Genomic DNA, 20715 nt, shown 5'->3' with positions numbered 1-20715 from the left:
CTCCAAGTGATTTTCATTTTGTAAATCTGTTCCCAAATGTTCCCACTCATAATAGAGAGACTTGATCATATAAAAATAATAATTGATTGGATTGATATAGTGCTTTTCTACCAACGCTTTTAATAGTAGTGGGAAACTCACCTCATCCACCATCAACTAGCGCCTTCTTCAGTGATGCACGGTGACCATTTTTGTGCCAGAACACACATCAACTATCAGGTGGAGTGATATATGCCAATTAGGAATGAGGGGGATTTATTTATTTTTATTTCAATTTTTATATAACCTTTTATTTTTTTTTTAACCTTTTATTTTACTAGGCAAGTCAGTTAAGAACAAATTCTTATTTACAATGACGGCCTAGAAACAGTGGGTTCCTGCCTGTTCAGGGGCAGAACGACAGATTTGTACCTTGTCAGCTCGGGGGTTTATAAAGGGAAATGGGGATACCTAGTCTGTTGTACAACTGAATGCCTTCTGCATTAAACCCAACCCCTCTGAATCAGAGAGGTGCACGGGGAACAGTCTTAATCGACATCCACGTCTTCGGCGCCCGGGGAACAGTGGGTTGGTAAACTGCTTTGCTCATGGGCAGAAAGACAGATTTTTACCTTGTCAGCTCAATGATTCATCTTTCGGTTACTGGCCGCCTGACAACGGTCTACCAAAAGGCAAAAGGCTTTCTTGTGGGGGGCACAGGATCAAAACACACATCACGACAAGAGGCACCACAACACTACATAAAGAGAGACCTAAGACGACAACAAAGCATGGCAGCAACACATGACAACACAACATGGTAGCAGCACAAAACATGGTACAAACATTATTGGGCACAGACAACAGCACAATGGGCAAGAAGGTAGAGACAACTCAAAGCAGCCACAACTGTCAGTAAGAGATTGAATCTTCGAATGCAGAGATTGTGATAAAAACTGTCCAGTTTGAGTGTTTATTTGCAGCCTGTTCCAGTCGCTAGCTGCAGCGAACTGAAAAGAAGAGCGATCCAGGAATGTGTGTGCTTAGGGAACCTTTAACAGAATGTGACTGACAGAACTGGTGTTGTATGTGGAGAATGAGGGCTGCAGTAGGTATCTCAGATAAGGGGGAGTGAGGCCTAAGAGGGTTTTATAAATAAGCGTCAACCAGTAGGTCTTGCGAGAGGTATACAGAGAGGACCAGTTTACAGAGGAGTATAGAGTGCAGTGATGTGTCCTATAAGTAGCATTGGTGGCAAATTTGATGGCCGAATGGGGATGATTAGGTGGCCATAATGGGATATGGCCAGGTTGGGAATTTAGCCATGACACCGGGGTGAACACCCCTACTCTTACACTAAGTGCCATGGGAGTTTGAATGACCACAGAGAATGGTCATTCAAATGACCATTTTAACGTCCCATCCGAAAGACTGCACCCTACACAGTGCAACTCAATATTTGGAAGGTGTTCCTAATGTTTGGTATACTTAGCCCCTTGATTATGGCTCATGCTTTAATTGTAGTAGCGTAACTGTGTTATGATATCATAACTAGAACAAATAGAAACTATTACTGGAAATAGTCAATGGGATAGTTTTTGTTGACATGGGAGACTTTTAAAACCAATTATGTGGCTGGCCACCCCTTTACAACTTGGAAGGCATGGTTTTGCAGATATTAAAAGTGAACAAGACAGTTTCGATAAGCAATTGTCCTCAAACAACTCGTTTCAAGGTGAAATCACTGAAGGAGAAAACCTAAAACCTCAGTTTTGAGTTAAAGCAGCTGACAATCTGCAGCAGACGTTGTTTATTTAAAGCATAATTCACCCATCAACTCAGTGGCCTTGGGGTTAGTGTCGGCCCTGAGATTGGAAGGTTGGGTTCAATCACCAGTTTAGTCATACCAAAGACTCTAAAAAGCGGAACCCAATGCATCTCTGCTTGGCAATCTGCATTAAGCAGATTCATTCGGGGTAAGGCATTGAGATAGTCTAGCGTCCTGTCCAGGGGGTATACTTGTATATCAAGTTGCCTCACACTACTGAAACAGGAGATAGGATTCTGCCCTATAGGCTGTTATAGCTGGGACAGGGCTAATTATAATGCACCCAGAGGTAATGTTATATCCCATACATTTTTCACCAAACCTAAACTTCGTAAGCTTGTTGATTATGTTAAATATGTGAAATGCAAAGTTTTTTATGTTGTTGACCCCGAATAATGGTAAAACTGAATTTCCGACTGCGTATTATGCCGAGAGATACCAGCTTCATGAGGCAGTCACCTGGAAAAGGTTAGTCGAAGTAATTGAGGTTAAACTGTATGTACAAGGAGGTAGAGTTAAAGTGACTATGCATACATAATAAACAGAGTACAGCAGCGTAAAAGGGGGGAGGTGGTGACAATGCTAATAGTCTGGGTAGCTACTTGATTAGCTTTTCAGGAGTCTTATGGTTTGGGGGTAGAAGCTGTTAAGAAGCCTTTTGGACATAGACTTGGCGCTACAGTACCGCTTGTCGTGCGGTAGCAGAGAGAACAGTCTATGACTAGGGTGGCTGGAGTCTTTGACCATTTTTAAGGCCTTCCTCTGACGCCGCCTGGTATAGAGGTCCTGGATGGCAGGAAGCTTGGCCCCAGTGATGTACTGGGCCGTATGCACTACCCTCTGTAGTGCCTTGTGGTCAGAGGCAGAGCAGTTGCCACACCAGGCAGTGATGCAACCAGGCTCTCAATGGTGCAGCTGTTGGAACTTTTTGAGGATCTGAGGACCCATGCCAAATCTTTTCAGTCTCCGGAGGGGGAATAGGTTTTGTCGTGCCCTCTTCATGACTGTCTTGGTGTCTTTGGACCATGATAGTTTGTTGTTGATGTGGACACCGAGGAACTTGAAGCTCTCAACCTGCTCCACTACAGCCCCATTGATGAGAAGGGAGGCGTACTCGGTCCTACTTTTCCTGTAGTCCACAATCATCTCCTTTGTCTTGATCACATTAAGGGTGAGGTTGTTCTCCTGGCACCACACGGCCAGGTCTCTGACCTCCCCTCCCTATAGGCTGTCTCATTGTTGTCGGTGATCAGGCCTACCACTGTTGTTTCGTCTGTAAACCTAATGATGGTGTTGGTGTCGTGCCTGCCATGCAGTCATGAGTGAACAGGGAGTACAGGAGGGGACTGAGCACGCACCCCTGAGGGGCCCCCGTGTTGAGGAGCAGCGTGGCAGATGTGTTGTTACCTACCCTTACCACCTGCGGGCGGCCCGCCAGGAAGTCCAGGATCCAGGTGCAGAGGGAGGTGTTTAGTCCCACGGTCCTTGTTTTAAGGGCACTATGGTGTTGAACGCTGAGCTGTAGTCAATGAACAGCATTATCACATAGGTGTTCCTTTTGTCCAGGTGGCATAGGGCAGTGTGGAGTGTGGAGATTTGTCTGACCAGCCAGACGGCTAGGTTAACAAGACAGATAGGTCCGATCGGCCGGCATGCCGGATAAATGCCTGGCCGGGTGGACCTAGGTATACAGTGCATTCAGAAAGTATTCAGACCCCTTGACATTTTCCACATTTTGTTACGTTACAGCCTTATTCTAAAATTGATTGTTTTTTTTCCCTCATCAATTTACACACAATATCCCATAATGACAAAGCAAAACCTTTTTACATTTTTTTTTAAACAAAAAATAAAAACCTGAAATATCACATTTAAATAAGTATTCGGACCCTTTACTCAGTACTGTTGAAGCACCTTTGGCAGTGATTACAGCCTCGCTACAAGCTTTGCACACTTGTATTTGGGGAGTTTCTCCCATTTTGCTCTGAAGATCCTCTCAAGCTCTGTCAGGTTCTTAGGGTAGCGTTGCTGCACAGCTATTTTTAGGTCTCTCCAGAGATGTTCGGTCGGGTTCAAGTCCGGGCTATGGCTGGGCCACTCAAGGATATTGAGACTTGTCCTGAAGACACTCCTGCGTTGTCTTGGCTGTGTGCTTAGGGTAATTGTCATTTTGGAAGGTGAACCTTGGCCCCAGTCTGAGGTCCTGAGCACTCTGGAGCAGGTTTTCATCAAAGATCTTTCTGTACTTTGCTCCATTCATATTTCCCTCAAACTTGACTAGTCTTCCAGTCCCTGCCGCTGAGAAACATCCCCACAGCATGATGCTGCCACCACCATGCTTCACCATAGGGATGGTACCAGGTTTCCTCCAGATATTCATGCCAAAGTGTTCAATCTTGGTTTCATCAGACCAGTAAATCTTGTTTTTCATGGTCTGAGAGTCCTTTAGGTGCCTTTTGGCAAACTCCAAGTGGGCTGTCATGTGCCTTTACTGAGGAGTGGCTTATGTCTGGCCACCCTACCATAAAGGCATTGGTTGAGTACTGCATAGATGGTTGTCCTTCTGGAAGGGTATCCCATTATCCCATCTCCACAGAGAAACTTTGAAGCTCTGAGTGACCATCGGGTTCTTGGTCACCTCCCTGACCAAGGCCCTTCTCCCCCGATTGCTCAGTTTGGCCGGACGGCCAGCTCTAGGAAGAGTCTTGGTGGTTCCAAACTTCTTCCATTTAAGAATGATGGAGGCCACTGGATTCTTGGAGACCTTCAACGCTGCAGAACTTATTTGGTATCCTTCCAACAGATCTGTGCCTCGACACAATCCTGTCTCGGAGCAATCCTGTCTCAGAGCAATCCGACACAATCCTGTCTCAACACAATCCTGTCTTTCCTTCGACCCAATGGCTTGGTTTTTGCTCTGACGGGCACTGTCAACTGTGGAACCTTATATAGACAGCTGTGACTTTCCAAATCATGTCCAATTAATTGAATTTACCCCAGATGGACTCCAATAAAGTTGTAGAAACGTCTCAATGATGATCAATGGAAACAGGATGTAACTGAGCTCCATTTTGAGTCCCATAGCAAAGGGTTTGAATACCTATGTAAATAAGGTATTTCTGTTTTTTATTTTTAATACATTTGCAAAAGATTCTAAAAACCTGTTTTCACTTGGTCATTATGGGGTATTGTGTGTAGACTCATGAGAAAAAAAGTATTTAATCCATTTTAGAATTGTTTTATTTATTTAACTAGGCAAGTCAGTTAAGAACAAATTCTTATTTACAATAACAACCTAGGAACAGTGGGTTAACTGCCTTGTTCAGGGGCAGAATGACAGATTTATACCTTGTTAGCTCGGGGATTCAATCTAGCAACCTTTTGGTTACTGGTCCAACGTTCTAACCACTAGGCTACCTGCTGTAACGTAATAAAATGTGGAAAAAGGGAAGGGGTCTGAATAGTTTCCAAATGCACTGTAACGCAACATATTTTTGGTGATTAAACCATCAGTAGAGTTGAAAATGCAATGGAAACCCATTTAACTTGTATTTTTTTATTTGGAACATGGGTATTTAACCATAAAAGGTATTTTTATGTGTACTACATCATCATTCAGCCATTTTGGCACAGTAACTGTTTGCAGAATCTATGAGATGTACCTGTATAAATATTTGTAGCTTTATAATAGGAGCTTAGTATGGTAAAGAGCTATCTGCTTAAAGGCGGCCTATTGGTGTGCACATACAACATAGTTTCACCACTTCCCCCACCTCAGGGTTGGTTGCTCTCTTCCACGTTCATTCCCCTCAACTGGTCTAGGAGTGTAGTCAAGTACATTGGATAGAGATAAACTTGACAAACAGAATAGACCTGTATTGTTTCCGATCATCTTTGCTTCTGAGTAACTTGGTCACATGGCATTCGACAAAGATGGAGATATGAAGAGAACAGAGGCTAGCTTGGTAAAGAAAGGAGTAACGGAACTGCTGTTATCACTTGTTTGTACGAAATGACCTCACAGACCCGATACACATGGCCACAAGAAGAAAACAAGGTAGCTTATGATGCCCCAATCTGCCGGGGAGGTGTGGAACCAACCATGATTAAGTAGTTTTTAGTGTTCTATATAAACCCCTTGCTTTTGTTTTATTGGGCTCTCAGCGATCACCTACAGGTGGTCGTTAACAAGCTCCATTATTGCAATAATTAATCGGTATTAAAGGTTGATTGATTGAAGAAATTGAGTATCTTCTCCCTTACTTGTTTAGAATTTCCACTACATAATTCACTACCCAAACCAGACACAACTGGTTTCAAGCGGCCAAGAGACCTTGTGATCTCCTACTACGATTTCATGGACAAACTTGGAATCAGACAGGGGACAGATTTACATAAATGGATAGGTAGAGACTTTCTCGTATGTATGTCACTCCTGTAAGACAAAAAAAGAAGGCATGGCACGTTGCTCAAGCTGCTGTATCTCGGGCTCTGTAGTAGTAGTAGTTTCTGACATCTTAATCAGAAATCCACAGTTTTTGCCTTTCTAACAGTACTAAGCATGTATTTGCAGAACTTATAGTTTAGAAACCGAAATGTACTTTGAGGGTAGCATACAATATAATGCGTTGTTTAGAAAATGCCACCAGAGTTTATCAGGATAAGTTCAAGGTCAGAATATGTGTAGAGAGAAGTCCATAAATGGAATCTACCTATATTTACGGTCTCATAGCTATAAAGCGGAGACCCTGAGCGCTGACATGTATAGCATGTTACTGTACAGCCACTACGTTCCAACTTAGGCGCTGAAATCGGTGACCAAATCCTATAATTTTCCTACAGTATACATACGGGTTGTGATTGTATAGGGCTATGAGGCCAATAAGTTTGAAGGTGGAATCAACATGTAATATTTATTTATTTGATAAGTTCAACCACGGAACAAACTAGATAACATGATAATTCACAATGGTGGAAAGAATGGCATGTGCTCCTTCATACAATATCCACAGGACAATATTAAAGTGAAACTGCTCACCCAGCGATATGTTGATATGGATGCAAGACTAACTATAAACTGTTTACTTTCAGACTTCAGAAATATCGAATTAACGTGTAGACTCAGAGGGAGCAAAGCAGAACATTGCAGGTAAAACTTATGTATGCTGTAGGTAGATGTGGCAGTTATCTAATATCGGAGAACTATGGATCTTATATGTACAGTGCCTTCAGAAATTATTCATACCCCTTGACATACGCCACATTTTGTGTTACAGCTTGAATTCAAAATGGATGAAAAAAAATATAGAAACATCTCATCCATCTTCATACAATACCCCCATAATGACAAAGTGAAAACATGTTTTTAGAAATGTTGGCAAATGTATTGAAAATGAAATACAGAAATATCTCATTTACATAAGTATTCCCACCCCTGAGTCAATACATGTTAGAATCACCTTTGGCAGCAATTACAGCTGTGAGTCTTTCTGGGCAAGGCTCTAAGATCTTTGCACACCTAGATACTTCAAGCTCTGTTGTTGATCACTGCTAGAAAGCCATGTTCAAGTCTTGTAACTAGGCCACTCAGTAATATTCAATGCCATCTTGGTAAGCAACTCCAGTGTATATTTGGCCTTGTGTTTTAGGTTATTGTCCTGCTGAAATGTGAATTTGTCTCCTGGTGTCTGTTGGAAAGTAGACAGAACTAGGATTTTGCTTGTGATTAGCTCGATTCAGTTTCTTTTCATCCCCAAAAAAACTATGTAGTCCTTGCCGATGACAAGCATACCCATAACATGATGCAGCCACCACCATGCTTGAAAATAAGAATAGTGCTCAGTGATGTGTTAGATTTGCCCCAAACGTAACGCTTTGTATTCAGGACAAAGTTAATTTCTTTACCACATTTTTTTGCAGTTTGACTTTATTGCCGTATTGCAAACAGGATACATGTTTTGGAATATTTTTATTCTGTACAGGCGTACTTATTTTCACTGTCATTTAGATTAGTATTGTGGAGTAACTACAATGTTGCTGATCCATATGCTGCTTTCTACCATCAAAGCCATTAAACTCTGTTTTAAGTAATTGGCCTCACGGTGAAATCCCTGAGCGGCGTCCTTCCTCTCCGCACACATTGCACAGTGAATCCATGCAACTTATGTGACTTAAACCGATTTTTACTTCCGAACTTCAGGCTTGCCATTAAAGGCATTGAATACTTGAGTCAAGACATTTCAGATTTTTATTTTTAATTAGTCAAAATAATCTACAAACAATTCCACTTTGACATTATGGGGTATTGTGTGTAGGCCAATGACACAATCTCAATTTAATCCATTTTAAATTCATGCTCTACACAAAATGTGGAAAATATCAAGCGGTGTGAATGCTTTCTGAAGGCACTGTGCAGTGGACACAATTCTACAATGTGAGATTGAAACCTAATTGTTCATCGTAATTTTCATGCCTGAGCTAGTTCAGGTGGATTTCTCACTCCATACAGTTTTTGTATAATCACTTGATTTTAGACAAGAGATGTGGAGCTTTAAAACAGAGAAACAAGTCTCAGATATCCAGTTTACCTTAGATTTATTATATTTCATCATTCTTATAAAAAACATGATCTTAATGTTCATGTGTAACACCATTGCCTTGGACATAGGTTTAGTATGGATGCACTACTGATACGTACTCCATGGAGATCTATAGTTCTCAATATTTCACACCTAAGTTCATAACAAATCAGGTCCCCAAGAAATAAAAACCAAAAGGCATAATTTTGACATCAGTATTCTGGATTATTCCATACTAGATCAACAACCATATAGTACCAAATAGAGGGATTGAATAGCAAAGGATAAGAAACCAACTAAATTGATGTGCAGTACATCATCAGCATTCAATCAACTTACACATGTAACTTCATCTCCATTGGTGAATAAACTATATCTAAACAAGTGTTATATAGGAAACAATCAACACTTCTGTTGACATTTTAAAGTGGTAATGTTCTCAACTCAACTTCTGACCTGAGCTTTTCCATTGTGGCAGATAATACATTTTCAACCAATATAAAAATCATACCATTCGTCTGCCTGGAGGTAAACTATGATAGAAACCACTTCAACAAATGTTTCCTACTGTAATGGAAAAACACAATCCAGGCACTATTGGATCATCTTGAATTATTTGGGTGAATGAGTTGACGGAGAGGTGCGAAGAGGAATACTTTTGTATCGGTTTTCTTTAAACCAGAGTGGGCATGTTTTGCAATTGCGTGTACCTTAATCTTAAGAGGTAATCTGGTATTTATACAACCAAGTACTATGATTAAATCCATACTAATGTGTTAGAATCACATTGCTCCAAAGAGTAGGGTATGAATGTTTTCCATCCCACCTCATTTTCCAACTAGATGTTGACATAAGTGATTACCATTTAAGAATCAAGACATGACAAATTCCAGAACAAATAAATACAAATAGTTTGTAAGACTGGAAGGAAGCACTGGAAGGAATTAATACTCTCTGAAAGGAACAGAATTGCCCACTGAAGGTCTTTCCTTCCTGGTGGAGACTGAGAAAAGAGGCGTAGCAGCTCTTGTGTTGCTTCTGTTGCCAGAGAGAATCAGGTCAAGGATTAAGATTTTGTTCATCATGCCACTCATGCTTCACTCAGTACCTGTGAAGAGTAAAATAGTATGGATAAAAGTGAGACAACGCAAGGATGGAAGATACCTGGTGTAGGAATTTCACTAGGGTGGGGGAAATGCCCTCAATTTCTGTATGAGGGGTCTGACATGTACAGTAAATATGATTGTAACAGGGTTACCTTTCTTGCAAACTCAGGGAGGATGAACGATGCTCTGTGGATCTCCGGGTTGTAATACCTCAGGTTCATACTTTCCACCTCATTTGTTGATAGTTCTCTCACTGGATCTCTGAAAGTGGTTTGCTAAATACAAAAACACAATTGTTGTAAGAATATGGGACTGTGACTGACCTTGGAAAAAAAGTCATCACTACGGAAGTGGGTTTCAGAATGTTTTTAAAATATTTTGCTTGTTTAGAGGCCTGAAAAACGACTTTATCCCACATCTTGGAATAGACCTGTCAATGTAAGGTTCATACATGCATTATAAACCATATGTAGTCATCTTTTAACATATGAATCCCAGAAATCCTTACATGCAATTATTTAAGGTCTTCATGCATGTTAGCTAAGCGCATGCCTTTTTTGAGCACCGTGAGAATAAATCAATAGAACAATTATGAATGCATCCAAAGTTAGATATACAGATAAAATGTTCTACAAGTTGGATTGGGAAGGATCTTAGACCATTAATCTATACAGAACCCTTCCAGATTCTTTATATCCTTAGTCTGCGCTTATGGAGTTCCCACTTCAATTCAAACCACAGGTTTTCACTGGGATTGAAGTCCGGAGTCGGCCATTAAAATGTGGATTTTGATGTGTGCTTGGGGTTATCGTCTTGCAGTCAAGTTTCAGCCTCCCCGCAGAGGCAACAATGTCCTGGTACAGGGTAAAGTTCATGATGTTGTTGACCTTAACAAGGGCCCCAGGACCAGTGAAAGCATAATAGCCCCATAAAAGATCCACCACCATATTTTTACAGAAGATGTGGGGTTATTTTCTGCTCATGCATTCTCATTTTGACATCAAACCCACCACTTGTGTGTGTTTGTGGCCAAATGGCTCTATTTTCATGTAAACGCCTGGAGTTTGCTAAACGTCTTTGGCACTTGGATTGGAACTGGAGCTTTGCTCAGTATTAGACAAATATATTTAACTAGGCAAGTCAGTTAAAAGGGACCTTTTCTCCACTTCCTGTGTGAATGACGTGCCCAAAGTAAACTGCCTGTTACTCAGGCCCTGAAGCCAGGATATGCAAATAATTGGTACCATTGGAAAGAAAACACTGAGGTTTGTAGAAATTATAAAATAATGTAGGAGAGTTTAACACAATAGATATGGTGGGAGAAAATCCAAAGAAAAACCAACCAGATTTTTTTGAGAGAGAGACAATGCTCTTCCAATGGGCAGTATAAGGGAATACTCAATTCTAGCTCCCAGGATGCAATTCCTATGGCTTCCACTGGGTGTCGGCAGTCTGTTCAAGGTTTCAGGCTTGTAACTTAAATAACGAATAAGAAATAACAGTTTTAGTATGAGGACACCGGCATGGAAATCCGTGTTTGCACGCGCCAAGACACACCTGCTAAAATCGGTTTCCTATTGAACATACTTACCGTAAGAAATATTAGTTTGATTATATTTTAGGGTATCTGAGGAACAAATAGAAATGTATTTTGACGTTTAGGCGTAGATTTTCAGACTCCTTTCTTTGCATGTTGAACGAGTGGATTACTCAAAATTGATGGCGCCAACTGAACAGACCTTTTGGGATATAAAGAACGATTTTTATCTAACAAAACACTACATGTTATAGCTGGGACACTGGATGACAAATCAGAGGAAGATTTTCAAAAAGTTAATATTTAATCTCTATTTGTGAATTTATGAAACCTGTGCCGGTGGAAAAACATTTTGATATGCGATGCCGTCCTCAAACAACCACATGGCATGCTTTTGCTGTAATAGCTACTGTATATCGGACAGTGCAGTTAGATTCACAAGAATTTAAGCTTTCAACCGATATGACACTTGTATGTACCTAAATGTTTAATATTCACAATTTTTATGATTATTTATTTGAATTGCGTGCTCTCCAGTTTCACAGGAAGTTGTTTCGCTAGCGGGACGCCTAGGCTTAATAAGTAATTAAGAACAAATTCTTATTTTCACTGTTCCCCGGTAGGCCAACGGCCTTGTTCGGGGGCAGCACGACAGACTTTTACCTTGTCAGCTCTGGGATTTGATCCACTACCTGCCGCCCTGGTTGGACAAGCAAATGTATAGGCTACAGATGAGATGGCATTTCAGCTGCAAATACATTGATCATTTTCAACCCGATCAGAAACATTGTGGTCACAATCTTACTTCCTAAATAGTATCACTAATGTCTCTTGTTGAATTTGGGTACTATTTCACGATAAGGAGTTATCGTGGACTCCCGAGTGGCGCAGCATCTCAGTGCAAGAGGCTTCACTACAGTACCTGGTTCAAATCCAGGCTGTATCACATCCAGCTGTGATTGGGAGTCCCATATGGCAGCTCACAATTGGCCCAGCGTTGTCCGTCATTGTAAATAAGAATTTGTTCTCAACTGACTTGCCTAGTTAAAGGTTAATAAAAAAACGTTTATTCTTTCATCCATTTAGATATCCTGGGCACAACACACAGTATTCATTCCATAGAGGCTATCAAAGGCAACTGTTTCCACTTTTTTATAGATAAGTACATTGTGGCCTGCCTTCCTGTAATGTCAATGATCCAAATCAATAATTCCATATTGTCCTTTTTTTTGTCAATCGCTGGCTTGTAACCTGATATTACAATGTTGATTGGCAGATGGAATCATTTCCAATTATGTTGTAAGGTTAAAGTAATGAGATTACAGGATGGGCCCAAGCACATGCACACCTAATAATTTATTTTAACTCGGTGCACACACCTGCATGGACAGAGAGCAACGACGTGGTACGTGACGTTGTACACACAAGACACACACATGGATTTTGTATTGTAGATATGTGGTCGTAGAGTAATGGCCTGAGGGCACACAATGTGTTGTGAAATGTAATATTTTAAATGTTATAACTGTCTTAATGTTGCTGGACCCCAGGAAGAGTAGCTACTGCCTTGGCAACAGTTAATGGGGATCATTCATAAATACAAATATATTTTCAGGGGCCTTTTTTTGGCTGTTGAGCACTAGTTTCAAAACTACTTGCTTAAAAAGTATACAAAAACTTTAACTCATTCAATTCTATAGGTAATGAACCACTAATAATTACATTACTGAAGACAGAAAAAAGCTAACCAGGACAAAGATGGAAACTTACAGCATTTTTACTGCACAGCATGAAGCCAATCTGACCACTTGGGTAGGTGGGAATGGTGCAGTAGGCATAATCTACCACTGGGAACAGTGTCTTGCAGAAGGTCCGCATCTCTTTAATCAGCTCCAAGTGGAGCCATTGACACTCTCCTGTGGAAATCAGAGGCAAACAAAAAAGGGTGGGTCAATTCTCTGTCAGTGTTATTGATCTAACCGACTGCAAAAAAATCTAACTATTTCCTCACAGGGCAATAAGTAAGCTGCTGAGCAGCATTTGCTGCAAATAAAGATAAGGATGGTCTTCTGACTCCCCTCACCAATTGAACATTTATCTTATTGGCAATCTTGCTATAATAATGTAATATAGGTGGCAACAGGTTCCTGGCCAGTTTAGATTGGCTGTCTATTTACCTCGTGATACTGCTATGAATTACACACTTTGCCATCTTTTTTCTAATAACGATATCTGAAGCAGGATTGAAGCGTCAGTAGAAATCATGTCACCTTGGCAACAAAGAATTCCACCATCTCGTAAGGCTGTCTTCATTAGTTCATAATAAGACTCTTTGAACAAACTCTCAGCAGGCCCTGTAAAAGCAAGACATAAGTAACTGGATTAGACTTACGGAAAAGTGAACACTTGAGATAGCTATTGATACGTCAATTATCAAAAGGTACATTTATTTTCCCGATTACACAGAAATATGAGCAAATAAAACTCATGTCGCAGGCATCTGTTTTCTTACCAACAGGGTCAGATGAATCTGTTATAATGATGTCAAAGGCATCCTGGTTCTGTTTCATGAACTCAAATCCATCCCCAACATTCAGAGTGAGTTTGGGACTGAAGAACCCTTGCGCCATACCTGGGAGGTATTTCTTCGACACATTGATTACATCCTTGAGGGCAAAGTGAATATTATAACAAACTTCACACTTCTGTCTTCTATGCTGTTACCAGTCAATTACATTTTGAGAAAAGAGCATGATTCCAGTCAGTGTTTGGTACCTACCTCATCGATTTCACACTGAACCACTGATTCAACAAGTGGATGCTTTACCACTTCTCTCAGGACGCCACCATCTCCTCCACCAATAATCAGGACCTGCAAAGAAAAGGGAACATTCATTATAATAAGTGATACAAGACACCAATTTCCAAAACTTCCCCAAAAGGTCATCTGTCCTGGATTCTCTACAAGGCACAATTAAGTCTTGTAGTATATTATGTTCAACTGAATTTATGGTGGGATGACTATACCTTTTTGGGGCAAGGGTGGGAGCACAGAGGTAGGTTGGCTATCATTTCTTGGTAGGAAAACTCATCTCTCTCTGTGCATTGAATAACTCCATCCAGCACAAGTACATTTCCATAGGTTTTGCTGAAAATATATGGTATGAGATTACTTACTCAAATGACTAATTAGTGCAAACAAATAACCCCAGAAACACTAGAAGAGCAGGAACAAGTCAAAAAGGAACAGACTGGATGTGGTTGCATGATAATAAATCAGGAATGGGTTAGGGGTGTCAAATACAAGTTATGACTGGCAAGATAAAGCTAGCAACCTAGTTAGCCAACTAACGTTATGTATATGAGACAAGTTGTGCCAAGACATGCTAGCTAATGCAGGGCTACTTACACACATAATATTGCAGCAATTTCAATGACGGAAGTGAGAGATGGCAACATTTGGGTTCATGACATCTGGCAAGTTAAACTAGCTAGATAGTTAGCTTTGGCTAGCTAACGAGCTAACATGAATAAAATGACCGCGACAAACAATCAAAACAAATAACTAGCTAGAAAACCTTGGAAACATTTACACCCTTGGAACCAATTAGGTAACTAACCGTATAGTAGCTAGGTTAACGACGTTACGGTATTGCTGTCAGCTAACTAGGTAGATACGTTTGCTAGCTAATTAACGTGAGCTAACTAGTTAGCGCTAGCTAAACTTCTAGCAATAATGATTAGATGAGAGAACAGTTACTTAACCTTTCAATTTTAAAAGCAGCCTAAATACTAGCTAGCCAGCCACTCAGCGTTACATAACTAGCTAACGTAGCTAGCATAAACAGTTGTATTGCTAGCTAGCGTTAGCTACCTAGTTAAATAGCTACTTACCTCCTGAAAACCATGACATCTTGAAATTTAGATTTTTGTTGGTAAAGAACCTCTTCTACTTGCAGACTCATCGCTTGTCCAGGCCATAACGTACACGTTTCTGTGAACCATCCGTCTTTTATGCTGTCCATTATTGATGCAGTCAAAGTTTACAGTTCGTTATAGTAACAAACAAAAAATATTTGTTAATGTTTCATTCAAAATAAATCTGACTGAGCTGTGAACCACGTTGGGGCGTGTAGCATGCCTTCTTCGCTTTGGTATCTTCTTCGGTGGTTTTATCGGTGGTTGGCATCCAACGTTATGGTTCATTACCGTCACCTACTGCACTGGAGTGTGGGACAGAGAGGGAGAAGCTAAATCCTACCTGCCAAGCCCGTTGCTCGCAGGTAAAAAAATATAAAATATTTGAGACTATATCTAATGACGTTCTACTCAATATACTCTTTAAACTAATTTCCTGTATCCCCTTCTTCCTCATACGAGATCTCAGCTTCCCTCTGATACTGCCCACACTATAGCAATATTTAGGCTCCTGAGTGGCGCAGAGGTCTAAGGCACTGCATCGCCGTGCTAGAGGCGTCACTACATATCCTGAACCGTTCCTGGGCTGTATCACAACCGGCTGTGATCGGGTGGGGCACAATTGGCCCAGCGTCGTCCAGGTTAGGGGAGGGTTTGGCCAGGGTAGGCCATCATTGTAAATAAGAATTTGTTCTTAACTGACTTGCCTAAGACGTGGATGTCGATTTAAGGCAGCCCCCCACCCCTCTAGCTTAGTGGTTAGAACGTTGGACTAGTAACCGGAAGGTTGCAAGTTCAAACCTCCGAGCTTACAAGGTACAAATCTGTTGTTCTGCCCCTGAATAGGCAGTTAACCTGTTCCTGTGGCACTGTTCCTAGGCCGTCATTGAAAATAAGAATTTGTTCTTAACGGACTTGCCTACTTAAATAAAGGTAAAATAAAAATAAAAAACACAAAGTGCCTTTTCCCTCTGGATGGAAGACACAAAGAAAATCATCACAAGTCCACTTCAAGCTACCTTTACCGATTGAACTGTACCCAACTTCTTTTCTACCCAGCCTGATACTACATATGGATCAGCCAAAAGGCAGGGATCCACTTGGGTCCAACTCCCACTGGGCCCAAATCATCCATTGCATGACCAATGATTGCGAGACTCAGACCACAGGTAATTCATCTTCACTCTTGTCAAGTTAAATTTCTGAGCCATCAGAGACTACAGAATACCATTTGGATTTGGCACCATTCTTCCTCAACACACATCTTCCCACTGCACTTGGCTCTTCTCCTTCTTCCTCCCTGTCCATAACCACATCTACCATGGCTTCATCCACTGTACTGCTTGCAGAACATGCACTGATGGCCTTTCTCCAATACCCACCTTCTCTTCCTTAGCCCAATTTACTAGTCTGGCTATCTCCGGCCTCTCCATGCTCACAAAATATGGGCTACTCTGCCCGCTTGTTGACATCAACCTGTATGTCACATTATGAGGCACCTAGCATGCGTTCTTCTTCTGTGATGTTTTATGGCGAACGACACGCAAAAAGATGGCTGCACCTCTACATGCGTCTTCCTGAAGAAATGTGCCTGGCCATTGGGCTGCCTTCCTTGAAACCTCCATAAAGGTACACGTGAACTTAAAAATATACAATAACGTTTTTGTTTTTGAAAAGAAAAGCAATTTTTTTGTCCATTAAAATAACAAATTGATTAGAAATACAGTGTAGACATTGTTAATGTTGTAAATGACTAGTGTAGCTGGAAACAGCAGACTTTTCATGGAAAATCTACAGAGGTATACAGAGGCACATTATCAGCAACCATCACTCCTGTGTTCCAATGGCACGTTGTGTTAGCTAATCCAAGTTTATCATTTTAAAAGGCTAATTGATCATTAGAAAACCCTTTTGCAATTATGTTAGCGCAGCTGAAAACTGTTGGTCGGATTAAAGAAGCAATAAAACTGGCCTTCTTTAGACTAGTTGAGTATCTGGAGCATCAGCATTTTTGGGTTAAATTACAGACTCAAAATGGCCAGAAGCAAATCATTTTCTTCTGAAACTTGTCAGACTATTTTAGTTCAGACTCCTCACAAGTCCTCAACTGGCATCTTCATTAAATAGTACCCGCAAAACACCAGTCAACGTCAACAGTGAAGAGGCGACTCCGGGATGCTGGCCTTCTAGGCAGAGTTCCTCTGTCCAGTGTCTGTGCTCTTTTGCCCATCTTAATCTTTTATTTTTGTTGGCCAGTCTGATATATGGCTTTTTCTTTGCAACTCTGCCTAGAAGGCCAGCATCCTGGAGTCAAATGTAATCTATTACTTCTGTACTGCCATAGTAGTAGCCTATACTCAGATCTGGGCGGCCCTATACGCTCACTACGCAAGTTGCCTGGGGCCCCGAATATTGCGCAAGGGCCCCGCTTCCCCCTCATGTCAAGGCAGGTGTCACTGTTTACGACTTCAATGAGAGGATGAAGCAGAACTATCCTTCTGGTCACGAAAAGAGAAAAAAACAACATGGAGAGTGAATTGCGGGAACAGCAAGTTTGATGTCGGCAAATAACAGTAACGTTAAGTTGATGTGTTAGCTTGCAGTGCATCTCTCTCTAGTCTGTCTGTCTTGCTAACCTAGCTGGGTAGTGCATATCTTGGTCTGTCTGTGTCTTGCTTGCAAGCCACTTCCAGGGCTGTGTTCTGTGATTTTGTGCCTGAAAAAAGTGAGAGTGAAATACAACTATTTATTACGTTTGATTAACGCCAATGGGCAATGGTGTTTATAACTCGCAGCTGGGTAAAGATAACCGCGTCGTGTGTGAACATGCGTTCATATTCACGTGCACAAAATGAAACTCGCACTTTCCAGCAGCAACCTCTGGAGACCAATCCAGACAATTATATATGGGTGGGATGGCACTCCTCAGAGGTGCACAATTTTAAAACAAGACAATAATAATCTAGTCTCTCAGTCAAGGTTTAGTTACAACTCTGGACTAATGCAAGATTGAAAGCAATGGATTGACATTGACTATTGATTTATATATTGAATTCAGAATGTTGATTAGCTGGGCAATATGGATGCACATCTCTCAGTGAATAATAACCATCAAGTATTCAGCCAAGCCATAGTATAAATAGTATTTTATATTTGAAAATGTATAAAAAGGAAATCTGGGGGAGCCAGTTTGAATGGGCCTGATGCAGCTGATAAAAATAATAATACTATTGTTATATATCATTTACAGGTGCTATGTTAAGTTTGTCAGTAGAGGAGATGCTGGATCATCAGCCAGTACAAGCATCTACTCAGTTGATCCACATCCAGCCAGTACTAACACAGACCCAGTACAGCCGGCTTCAGCAAATACTAAAACAGACCCAGTGCTGGCAGCTCAGCAAGTATTAACACAGACCCAGTATAGCTGGCTTCAGCAGATACTAACACAGACCCAATACAGCCATCTTCAGCAAGTACTAACACAGACCCAGGTGAAGTACAGGCAGCCTCAGCCAGTACTAGTATTGTTTTTGATGTAAGCTCTTTTCTTCAAAAGACTACAAAATAATAAAGGAAGGTATGAATGACTGGTCAAATATCAACGCCATTCTGAAACACCATGATGGTAGTCCTGAACACACACACAATATGACTAAGTGGAGAGAACTTGATATGTGCCTAAGTCGGAGACAGACTCTTGACCAGATACAAATGACAATTTTGGAGGCTGAAAGAAAGATAGCGGGATGTCCTTACACATTTATTAATAATCACCCAGTCTCTGGCTGAAAGAAACCTAGCATTCAGGTGTTCATCAGACAAACTCTTCCAACCAGATAATGGAAACTTCCTAAAAGAGGTTGAATTACTGGCAAAAATTGACCCTGTTATGGAAAATAATCTCAGCAAAATTAAAGATGGAGAGTCACATCCTCGTTACCTTGGAAAGCGCACACAGAATGAGCTGATACAGATTGTGAGTGACAAGATTCTGGAAGCAATAGTGACTCAAGTAAGAGACTCAAAGTACTTCTCCATTATCTTGGACTGTACACCTGACATTAGTCACCAGGAGCAAATGTCCATTATTCTGAGAAGCGTTGCTTTAAAGGGAAAGCCAGAGATCAAGGTGCACATCCTCGGCTTTGAGAATGTTGAGGTTACAACAGGCTTGAATCTGTCCACTGTCATCTTAGATGAGCAAAACGAGCTAAAGATTCCATTTGAAGCTTGCTGAGGGCAAGCTTATGATAATGGGGCCAACGTGAAGGGCAAGCACCAAGGTATACAATCTAGACTGCTAAAAAAAAAACTCCCAGAGCCGTGTTCATCCCATGTGAAGCACATACTCTAAATATTTTCATTGCAGATGCTGCCAAATCTTCAAAAGATGCAGTTGGGTTTTTTGGGCATGTGCAAAAGCTCTTCACCTTCTTTTCAGCTGGCACATAAAGATGGAGTGTTTTGAAGAAACACGGGAACATAACCATAAAGTCATGGAGTGATGCAAGATGGGAGAGTAGGCTCCAAAGTGTTCATGTAATCAGGTATCTGGCTTCTGAGGTTCGGGAGGCATTACTGGAAGCCAGACAGACGATCAACGATCCTGTGGCCAAAGTGAAGGCACAAGCACTTGCAGAGGAAGTTGGGTCCTACCGCTTCTTGATTTGCTGTGTCGTATGTGTGAGATACTGACAATGACAAACAAGGTGAACAAGCTCCTCCAATCCACCTCAACGCAGTTAGATATCGCAGTGAATTTAATCTCAAATGCAAAGGCCTCCCTCACTACATACCGGGAAACTGGATTGTCTGAGGCCCAGACAACAGCCAAAAGCATTTGTGAAGAAATACATGTGGAGGCTGATCTGAAAGAGAAGAGACTGGGAAACAGCAGGAGGCATTTCAGCTATGAGGCTCCTGATGAACCAGTGACTGATGCACTGAAAAACCTTGAAGTCAACCACTTCAACATTGTGGTTGACTCTGCTGTGACATCCATGAATGAGAGATTTCTAACACTCAACCAGGTGAAAACCAAATATGGAGTGCTGCTGAACTTCAGCACTGCCTCTCAGATGTCCAGTGAATCTTTAAAGGCTCACTGCACGGAAATGGAAAACACTATAACTTTCAGAGGTGACTAACATCAGTGTAATGGATCTGGCACACGAGATTCAGAACTGACCTGATCTGCCATCAGATAAGATTACTGTTTTTGAGCTACTTTCCTTTCTCTGTGAGAACAACCTGGAGGAACTCTATCCTAACCTTTGAATGGCCCTCAGAATTGCAGTCACCCTACCAGTAACAGTAGCATCGGCAGAGAGGAGCTTCTCAAAATGAAAGCTCATCAAAAGCTACCTGAGGTCTTCCATGTCACAGGAACGTTTGAGTGGTCTGGCCATAATGAGCATAAATCATGAACGCTTGAGTGGTCTGGCCATCATGAGCATAAATCCTGAACGTTTGAGTGGTCTGGCCATCATGAGCATAAATCATGAACGCTTGAGTGGTCTGGCCATCATGAGCATAAATCATGAACGTTTGAGTGGTCTGGCCATCATGAGCATAAATCATGAACGTTTGAGTGGTCTGGCCATCATGAGCATAAATCTTGACGTGGGGAAACATGTCCTATGATGCCTCAAGAAAATGCAGAAGAGGAATATTTTGATGTTAAGATTTTAATTCAAACATTAAAATATTTACACTTAGTAACATTTAAGATTGTACGGCAGAAGTGCATTTGTGTAAATGACTGCT

The 20715-nt window shown here is 41.2% G+C and overlaps 1 protein-coding gene across 1 annotated transcript; it reads right to left on the bottom strand.

Moving 5' to 3' along the window:
- Positions 1-8039: 8039 nt before the first annotated feature.
- On the bottom strand, positions 8040-15162 carry srm (spermidine synthase). Its single transcript, XM_021616099.3, has 8 exons — positions 14923-15162; positions 14056-14176; positions 13808-13900; positions 13541-13694; positions 13299-13382; positions 12799-12944; positions 9644-9766; positions 8040-9493 (listed from the first exon to the last, which is right to left on the bottom strand). The coding sequence occupies exons 1-8, from the start codon at positions 15051-15053 to the stop codon at positions 9476-9478; spliced, it is 870 nt and encodes a 289-aa protein (XP_021471774.1). The 5' UTR covers positions 15054-15162; the 3' UTR covers positions 8040-9475.
- Between the last annotated feature and the right edge of the window lie 5553 nt (positions 15163-20715).

The sequence above is a fragment of the Oncorhynchus mykiss genome, chromosome 9, assembly GCF_057628025.1.
Source record: "Oncorhynchus mykiss isolate SJ-2025 chromosome 9, ASM5762802v1, whole genome shotgun sequence".
Taxonomy (NCBI): Eukaryota; Metazoa; Chordata; class Actinopteri; order Salmoniformes; family Salmonidae; genus Oncorhynchus; species Oncorhynchus mykiss.
The sequence above is the reverse complement of the archived record's forward strand: the minus strand, read 5'-3'. Positions and strand labels throughout refer to the sequence as shown.

Bases quoted from the DNA above. Each gene is read 5' to 3' on its own strand.
- srm (XM_021616099.3), bottom strand. From the start codon at position 15,053: ATGGACAGCATAAAAGACGGATGGTTCACAGAAACGTGTACGTTATGG. The intron at 13,695-13,807 runs GTAGGTACCAAA...TTTGCCCTCAAG, and splicing joins TTCAGTGTGAAATCGATGAG to GATGTAATCAATGTGTCGAA. The intron at 13,383-13,540 runs GTAAGAAAACAG...TTGCTTTTACAG, and splicing joins AGATTCATCTGACCCTGTTG to GGCCTGCTGAGAGTTTGTTC.